Below are 10,118 nucleotides of genomic sequence, written 5' to 3'. Positions count from 1 at the left end.
TGGCTTGTGATCACCTAACATGTCAGATAGGTCTGCTGAAGGTATCAAACTACCTAACAGTGAGACTACAACAACAAAGCCAAAGAATAAAAATTGGCCGTTAAACAAGTTTTTAAATTCTTAACAATATACTGGATTAAGCAAGTAATATAGTCGTATAAAATGTATTAACTACGTATGCTATGCTTTTGAGAATCACACAAACTTATTTCTATAACATATATCAATATTTTTCTGTGACCTTACCTGTTTGTTGTACTTGGGTTGACTGGTCTTGTAGCTGTAATCAGAGTATTGGTCTGACCCAGTAGAGTTGTCATCTCCTCCGGTCCCTACAAAGGTATTGGTAGCCGGAAGGTCCTGGACTGCCTGATGTTTTTGCGAGCCTGAGGGAGATTGTGCTTGCAGCTGAATGGAGGGCAATGGGGAGTTGGAGCGGTAGTGCCGACCTATATCAGGGCTTTCTGGTGAGTAAGTCAGGGGCAGATGTATCCTTGGGCTATCATTGACTGCATCAAGGTTGAACTTGAGGCTTTTTTGGAGGCTGACCTCCTCTTCTTCCCCAAGTGGTTTGGGAGATTTTTGAGGTTTTCCTCGCCTACCTCGCTTCCCTTTGGCATTTTTTGGTGCCTGTTTGGGTGCATATAAGTCCTTTGTTTCTTTCTTGCCGGGTTGATATCCACTCTTTGTTTCTCTTTGAATGCGGTGTCGTATAAAAACTACCACCAAGATGAGCATAACGACGCCTGCTATTCCAGCGAGGCTTCCGAACAAAATGTTGCTTCGTTGTGCAGCAAAGCCATTGTCAGGATCACCGGCGATATCCCGGTCTAGCGGGGTGTAAAGACTGTGTCCAACCAGAGCTTCAACTAAACTGACATTTGAAATGGTTTCATTGACATAAATATGGACCAAGGCAGTGGCATGACGTGCTGGCTTCCCTCTATCACTCACTTTAACCACCAGGCGATGTAGTCCACCATATTTTGGGGCCATTTCCTTTGCTAGCGTAATCTCTCCACTGGATTGAGAGATACGAAATAATTGGTAAGGGTTACCGCCCGCAATGCTGAAAACCATCTCTGCATTGAGCCCACTGTCCAAATCTTCAGCTTCCACCATCTCCACATGGCTATCGGGGGAAGCAAGGGGTGACAAAAGTCTGAAGGAAGAATTGGAGGGCTTTGTAACAACGGGGTCATTGTCGTTTTCATCCAGTACATTGATGGTTACACCCACATAAGAAGAGCGAGGTGGTTGTCCTCCATCCACAGCTTTTAGACGGAAAGTGTAGCTGCTCTCTTTTTCTCTATCAAAAGATATGCTTGATAGAATGGTGCCAGTTCCATTTTGAACAACAAATTTTCCTCCATCTGACTCCACAGATAGGTGAACGTGAGCATTTTCACCTTTGTCAACATCCATGACTGTTACCATGCCAACTGGGCTGAGGGGAGGCATGTTTTCTAAAACTGAGAAACTGTAGCCACTAAGCATGAATTTGGGGTCATTGTCATTGCGGTCGAGGACTTTGACTATAACACTTGCGGTTCCTTTATGGACAGGTGAGCCTTTATCAGCTGCGGTGACCCTAAACTCATAGTGTTCTTTGTGTTCACGATCAAGCGGGTTCCGGGCTCTGACTTCCCCGGTATTTGGATCTATCTCAAAGAGACCCTTGATGGATGTGTCTGCCACAATGTTATAAATAAGATCTGCATTTGTGCCGCTGTCTGCATCTGAAGCGATCACATCCAAAACTTTTTCTCCAGCTTGGTTCTCTTCAGCAAACTCTACCTCAAACAACGTTGGGGAGAATATTGGAGAGTTATCGTTCACATCAGTTACCTGTACTTTCAATGAGTTGGTACCGGAGAGCGCTGGATTTCCAGAATCTACAGCCACTATCTCCACTCGATAATCCTTCACCCTTTCATAGTCGAGGGGAGTGGTGGTTTGCAGGAAATATTTCCTTTTGCTGTCACTGGATGAGTCACTGATAGAACGAAGCTGGAAGGGCACATCCCCTGCAACCACACACGTGACCACGGCATTCTCTCCCTCATCCTTGTCAGAGACTTGCACCAAAGCAACAGCTGTTCCCACCGGCATGTCTTCTGAAATGTTAGCGATTCCTTCACTGTGTGTCACAAGACCAATACCACGTATCTCTACAGCTGGTGGATTGTCATTCTGGTCAGTCACCTCAATGGTGACAAAGGTCTTTGAGCTCTTTGGTTGTGGACCCTTATCCCTTGCCACCACATAGAAGGACAAGCTGTCAATCTCCTCTCGGTCCAGTGGTCCTTTGACATAGATGATACCAGTGGACCGATCAATTCGTAAGAGTTTTGGCACAGGGTCTCCTGCTTGATGAAGTGTGTATTCAATTTCTCCATTGGGGCCCATGTCAGAGTCATTTGCTTTGACCTACAAGAACGAATATAAGAACACACACAAAAAAACAAAGCTATGGTCCGTTTATGTGAATTTTTTGCAAGAACGTGCCAACAATAATCAGGTTTTCTAACAAAGGAAGAATGAAGACATAATCTGACTACATATATCGTTATAGCAGAATTTGTGATATTTTTACTTTTAAAAAGGCAGGTAAATAAGAAACAGTCTTACCTGCAGCACAGAATGTCCTACTGGACTATTCTCCAACACTTCTGCCTCATACGTTGATTTTTCAAACTTTGGTGAATTGTCATTGACATCGGTGACGACCACTCGCAGCAAAGCACTGCTGTAGCGCTGCGGGTTTCCTCCATCCACTGCCTTGATGGTGAGGTCATAAGAATCCTTTACCTCGCGATCTAAGTTGCCCAGAACAATAAGCTGTGGTAGCTTGCCACCCCTGTCATCGGCCACTTGTAAACCAAAGAGTGTTGTTGCATCTTGTCCCGCTGTCAGGGCATAATCACTCACCCCGTTCCTATCTGAGTCCCTGTCAGTTGCTATAGGTATGGCGAACAGCGCTCCCATGATCGTGTTCTCAGGGACGGATATGGTCAGCACCGAAGAAGGGAATTGAGGGGTGTTGTCATTGATGTCCTGCACCTCAATGCGTCCTTCAATGAGTCTCGGGCTTTGATTCTGTAGCAGATCTGTTACAGATACTTCAAATTCCAGGTAGCAGGGCTTACCCCTAACAAGCGACCGACAGTCTTTCAGCGTCTCTCTATCGATGGGGATCTCAGTGGTGAAAATATCTCCAGTCTTTCCATCAACACGTAGATAAGGGGCACCGACCTCCAGCTTATATAGATGGCCTGAATCTGGCAGCCCCTGATCTGCAGCCAGACTACCAATAAGAGTGTTGGGAGGCTGCTCCTCCTGGACCCTGTACAGAATGCTGCCTTCAGCAGAGCTGCAGAGCAGCATTACGAGTCCAAACAGCATCACTTGTAAATTTTGATCCATGGGGTCATGAGAAGCTCTTCCTGTAAAACAACAAAGATCATTGCTGTCAATGTTTACTGTCCATTCAATGGAAAGGCATAGCTGTATCTTACATATTCAACTAGATCATCAATAGTCACATCTTTCATATACAAAAGAAAACATGTGGCAGGTAGAGATGATGTATATCCAGACATCCTTGCTAACCTTCCATGTTATGACAGAGTGTTGTATGTAATATATTTCATTTTGAGTGTGGCCCATGGCAATTTCAACTCAGTGGAGGTGTGAGAGCTTCCTCTTTTACAGATTACACCCCACCATATTAGTACGTCTTGGCCCGTTGTACATTTCAAATGTCTTTCCATGCTCCAGTGCTACAGATAAACTCAAATACTGGAATAATTTTGTTTGAATTCTAACCTTTCAAAATTAATAGTAATTACAGAATGTTATTTGCCGGTCTTTGATTCATTTCCCTCCCAGCATTCTTCTTTTCTACACAATAATTGCAATAATTTTCCGTGTGAGTGAATTATTTGTAAAATTTAAATAAGAGCACATATTGGGGTTAAGAGTCGAACTTCAGTGCTGCAAGAAAACTTTGCCAGATTTGGATGTGCATGTGAGCTGTTTAATCACCGGATCATTGCACTTGATTTTACCTCATTTGAGTTGAGCACTCTGTGTTAGTGATGCATTAGTCCTTTAAATGATTGTGTGGGGGAAATAATCGACCTGCCTACAATAAGCACAGCTTCTTTGTCAATGATTTGTCCAAGTTGTAACACTGCTGCCCCCCCCCCCCCATTTTGAATCATCAACCACAGAATACAATAAATTATTAATCAGGCAATGAAAAATAAAATGCATTTCTGTTAATATGACAGCAATACGGGACCAAAGGCATTTTATTGAATTGTGCTGGCATTTCATTGAATTGCGCAAAGTAAACAGCACCTCTTGTCAAATCGGCTCCCTTTTTTTTAGAGAAATATTTGTATAGCTGAAAAGCAAAACACAAACATACAAAATTGACCAAGAAATCCAGTTCCCTTTGAAAACATGAAATTGTAGGTATTGATGGGCTAAACGCTTCGCTATCAATATGTCCCGTTTTAGGTTTTAGAGGGAGAGCTCTTGTCAATACACAGGTACCATAAAAAGCAGTGTGGTTTCTAAGTGTGTTTATATGCTAGAAAGGGGAAGAGATAAGGAACGGATATTATCAATAAGGAAAGAACCGATCATTTACAAAATACCACTATGGGCCTATTGTATACTGTGTAAATAAAATAATAAAAGAAAATAATAAGACAAAAACATGTAAGTTGTGACAAATTCATGATTAGTGTTTTTTTTTTTCTCATAGTTTATTGAACTGTGGCTATATTGTTCTTTATAAACCCATAATTATTGTATCTTAAACATTTTGCTGTAAGATTGTGTCTTGCTATGGTTTTCACTAAAGTGTGACGTAATCATGCCCGTTTTTGTTCCATCTCTTTACGTAACTAATAGGCGTGCCTTGATTGTGACATGATTGTTATGGTTGATGACACTCGTGACTTAATATCTTCCAGTTGGCCTCTTGCCTGTCTTCCAGATGGCACCATGCCTTGCAGTCAGAGCAAATTGAGCTTATTTTTTTCCCCTTTGTTTACAGTTGAATTCAACATCATGTTGTTTGTGTAGTATGTTCTGTGTTAGCTTTTGGAAAACATTCCTCGTTTATCTCACAAATCTTTTTCTGAAAGGATCAAAATTCTATTTGTCCCCATCCTAAGAGTTGAGGTAGATTTGAAAATATAATTGGAAGATGTGGACTTTGTTTCAGTAAAATGATGACACCTAATGCAAAATGGTAACATTAAAACTGCAACAACTGCAAGGACTGCAATTTCCTGCAACTCAGCACTTTTTTCTCCCTAAAAATGTGATTATCATCTGCCGACCCAGATGGTATGGTCGACCTGAACAGCAACAAGCTGATTCAAGCAAATTATGCTACATAACTCAGCATTTTTTTTTTTTTTTATTGTTTGTAGAGGTTCAGCGACTTACATAAGGCTGTGAATAATCACCATTTTTTTATACTGTACTTCATTAATGATGATTGACTTCAGTCGATCATAATTTGAATATTTAATATATGTATAGGAATATGCAACTTACTTTTACCACAAGAACTGAAATGTGACTGCATATATTAACCATCAAGTGTTGATATATTGACATTTGAAAATTGGTACCCTTGCTCAAATTGGCACAGTTTCTTGTAACTGTTTGTCTTCTCTTGAGAAAGTGCTACTAAGCAATAAATAAAAACAACAACACATCCCACGACAGATTAACATTCATCATACTGTATAATCTCAAGGTGTGATCATGCAATAGTCCAGGCGATTCCTTTTAAAAAGAGAAAAAATATGTGGAAGCATGCGGGTGGACCTTTAAAGGCTATCTATAACTGCCAAATCGGTGTGCTAGGTCCTTTATCTTCTGCAAAGACGTTGGGCTTTGAAGAAAAGAGTGCGGTCAAGGCTAAAAAAAATAAATAAAAACAGGGGTTTAGGACTCTGAGGAAAGAAAAGAAGAGGCTTGCCATGCAGAAAGAACATACCTGGCTAAAAGCCATCTTATTAAGACTATCAGGGTGGCAAGCCTAAAGAGAAAATGAGGTCCCATCGCATGATTCATGTGCAGCCCAGGCGTCGCTCTGCTGACCTAACAAGTCCCTGGAGAGGGTCACCCAAATACATCTAGTCACTGATCAATAGATAAGGATCACTCAAAGTAGAAGGAAAGTGTTTTCTCACTCCCCACCTATGTGTCACTGGTGAGATCTACATTAGATGCCCAAAATTAAACACACAAATTTCACCTAAACAAAATATGCATGACATCATATGATTTGTTTGCAATAACATCAGAACTTATATATTTTGAACAATCGCTGGAGCACACAGCATATTATGTTTTACATTGTGTATAGGAAGAATATAACACCGGTACTTTCACAAAATAATGTCTTGATATAATAGGAAATCATTTTCCATTATTATCCACATTATTTGTCACTGATTGAAATGTCGGTTAGTCCATGAAGAGGTCTTTGTCGAGTTACCAAGATGGTTCCTTGTAGAAAATGCTTTACGAAAGATTCTTTCCTTTCCTCTTACTTCTGCTGCTTGCAATGTCATTTTGAATGACAGTGAACTCCTCCAATTGCTTTTAGCGTCTGACCGCAAGCCTCCATTTAGGCTGCGCTCCCTCAAGGCTTCATTGCCTTCAGTTCCGTGACTAAAAGCCAAAGCTTCTAACAGAAAAACATCAGTTTAACTGCAAAGTGATTGATTCTCACCTGGAGCCCTCACATAGTGCGTGACCTTTGTGACCCCAAGGGTCAGGAGCAAATTTCAACTTCTACAAGTCTATTATCAACTTTTAGCTATATATCAGACTCTGCACAGTCTGAGTCCCTAGAGAGGTGCACTTTCAAGCCTTATTGTGCAGACAGTGCTGACCTTGTGCTAACAAGGTCCTCTAAAAAGGATATAGCAGCCAAGTTTGTAAACAGTACAAACCCTGCATGAATTGGGGATCTGGAACACTTTGGGATCTACGGACAAAATTATACGTTAACCTCCACTTATGTAAAATATATTTACAAATATCACCTTTTTATTAGTAGTATTTACATTTTGCATCAGTGTGTCTGCCCAATAATATATTGCTGTTTGTTTAAATTGTTAAAACAATCCAAATCTTTATGTCCATTCCGCAGTTCCATTCGCCTTCACATTTTATTCTGATAACTAATTAAATGTGTAGCTTGTTTTGTTTAAGAGCATAACAGAGGTAATAAAAAGAAAGTCTAAGATAATTATGCTGCAGCCCCTGTGCACCTGTCTTGGTTACCATAGAGACAGATGATCTATGACTGTGGACTGAGTCAACGCAGTGACTGACTGGCTGACATTTGCTGTGCTACAGGTACAGACAAAATGACTCAAGCGGAAAATCAAGCAAGACACGATGGTGAATTAACAATAAGCCGTTGCAAACGGGTGGACTAGCATTGGAAAATATAATTAAAAGAATGGATTCATCATTTTGTACTTTTTTGTTGCTTTAAAGCAGCCACACTACAGTATGAGGAGTTCTGTGCACATCTGGAAAGGTTCACTTGTTCCAATCTCACATGTGGGGGGTCCGCTCCTCCCAGGTTGGAGGACATAATGATAATGGACGATTTTATGATTTTCTCAAATAGGGTCATTTTCTACATTGGCTGCCTTTTTAAAAAATCCATTACCTTCCCCCATGCATAGTTTATAATGGCTGGCATCACATTGAGTGACCTCAAATGGTTGATCTTTGCAAATAATTGATTCCAAATATTTTTTGGGAGACGGTGCACATTGTGTCACTCAATATTTCAGCTGGCTATTTATGTAGGCTACTCAATGTAATGCCACATATAAAACATGTTAAATGCGGCCAAGAGCACTGCTAGTCAACACACAAACTTTTTTTTCCTTTTTTTTCCCTCATTTGTGTGCAAGACAAAATCTTAATTAATTATTATCTCAAGCAGTTGCAGTAGCACATCAAATTAAGCCAAAGGACTTTTCCCCATCATCAAAGCTCGGCCAAATCTCATCTCTCAACATGCCCACTGCCTTGAGCTCTTCACAGATGAGATCACCACATTGAGAGGGCTCATGTTACAGGCCGTTTGTGGGATATGAGCTAGAACGCTTTACAACCCTGTTGTGTTTGTGGACTGTTTTGACGGCCTTGTAGTGTGTACACTATGTGTCTAGCAGACTATTAAAATGAGCCTAGTGTTCTGTGGAGTGGGGAGAAACAACACCCAAGACTCTCACTTGGAGCGCGAGGGGGGGGAGATTTCCCATGTGAACGCGCACACTTGCTCTCTTCTTCGAATGGACGCACAGCCATTTACAGCCTGATCATTTGTTATTTTGCGCTCAAATTTTACTCACGAGGAAACCCATCTAACTAATACATGCAATTAGTGTGAAATGTGTTGCTTAAAAGAAAGGACCGCAGAGAAATATTTCAAATTGATCGGATTTTCTGCTTCATAGAATAATAACGCTATTATAGAGTGCAATTAAGCATAGCGTTCAGTGAAATCGACTTGTACATTTGAGGCTGCAACTGCAAAGCTATGCGCGCATGCATTCCTGCAAGAGCTCGGGTCTTTTTTTTTTTTTTTTTTTTTTTTTTTTTAACTCGCAATGTATCCATACCAATCATTCACATTCAGACGAGACTGATGCGTTTGGTGAGCCACGGCGGGCAACTTGTTACTGGACCATGGAGATGGAAAAAATGTTCCCAAAACGCTACAGCGCATGACAACGAAAAGCAACACAAAAAAACCAGTTGTCTTTTTATTTATTTTTAATCTACAGTACCTGAAAGAGCTTGGTCACAATCCGTCCAAAAGCGGGTACGTCCACCAACCAATATTTCGAGGGGGAAAATAACTTCAGGTGTCACTCAATCCGGTTATAACTTTCCCGCATTAAAATTCAGAAGCGTGCAACCTCGTCTGCCCTCCCGACAGTGGTCAAGGGATATTGATTTTTCTTCCCCCTCGGCAGAAATATAAGTTTGCGGCTTGCTCTAAATTATTTGACGATTAAACTGGCAAACGAGCGGCCTCGTTCCGTTGCGTTCTTCTTGGCCATCTTCAGTCCTCAGACAAAATGCACTGGCTGGCGCATCCCTTTCGGTCCAAGTTTGTCCACCAGAAATTAGGCGCGGGAGCGCACTCTAAAGACGCACCAAGAGGTTAAATAAGATCAACGCGTATGTCACTCGCACGGAAGAACAGCTTAAAAAAAACAAAAATACATAAAAGAGCCCATCTGAAGCAGTTCCAGAGAGCAAGTGGTGGTGAGATGCTGTGGCTGACTTGCTCCCTTCGCTGCCTCTCTCCTCTCATCAGAAGGTGGGAGGAGGAGGTGGGGCTCCCATCAGCTGCATAACGCAGCAACTTCACACTCAACATCACGTTTTGCAAGCGGCTGCCTACCACGAAATTGTTTGATTCCTGCACTTTAACGAGATCCCATCAAACTGGGTCACCTGAAATGGTCAAACGCACTTCATTTAAATCAGCATACTAATTCACTTGCCTCTTGCACGCCATTCAATTCCCGCATGCAAGTGTCCTAGGTATGATGGAAATGATGATGTCACTTGTTTGGATGTGAAATAACAACAGGTATCGAGCGCGGACAGTTTACTTGTTGATATGCATTCCATGTTGAACGCGAGAGGACCGAAAAAGGAAGCCATTGGCACAGGCTACTCCTTATTCATTTGGCGCCACCCTCAGGCGGTTATTATAACGAGGCCATCCACTGAAAACTATTTTCCAATATAATGGGAACCTATTTCGGAGCTTTGGCAAAATTTAAAGTTTAACAATCTTCAAAATAAATTTACACAGTTTGAGTGTTATTACTTTAATATATCGTTTATTAATGGGCTATGTTATCATTAGATCCCTATGCAAGCTTTTTCCAACGCTCGGCTCACCCTTAGTGCAGGCAGCGTGGGTTCAGTATACTCAATGACCATGTTACTGACTACCAATAGGTCTTTAAATCGGGACTTGGTTCTTATTACATTTAATGTCGTTAAAGCACACACAGTTATTTCGTTTTTCC

The 10,118-nt window shown here is 41.3% G+C and overlaps 1 protein-coding gene across 2 annotated transcripts in view; it reads right to left on the bottom strand.

The window, feature by feature from the left end:
* Positions 1-9,376, bottom strand: part of LOC125982101 (protocadherin-1) — a 53,373-nt gene extending 43,997 nt beyond the window's left edge. For both annotated transcript variants that reach the window (XM_049742308.2, XM_049742309.2), the window contains exons 1-3: positions 8,856-9,376; positions 2,632-3,446; positions 247-2,430 (exon numbers count right to left, since the gene is read on the bottom strand). In XM_049742308.2, coding sequence (XP_049598265.1) covers positions 247-2,430; positions 2,632-3,426 — 2,979 coding nt within the window. In that variant the 5' untranslated portion in view covers positions 3,427-3,446; positions 8,856-9,376. The remainder of the gene's footprint in view (positions 1-246; positions 2,431-2,631; positions 3,447-8,855) is intronic.
* Positions 9,377-10,118: the final 742 nt, after the last annotated feature.

This window comes from Syngnathus scovelli, chromosome 15, assembly GCF_024217435.2.
Source record: "Syngnathus scovelli strain Florida chromosome 15, RoL_Ssco_1.2, whole genome shotgun sequence".
In the NCBI taxonomy this organism is placed as follows: Eukaryota; Metazoa; Chordata; class Actinopteri; order Syngnathiformes; family Syngnathidae; genus Syngnathus; species Syngnathus scovelli.
This window is presented reverse-complemented; position numbering and strand designations above follow the sequence as displayed.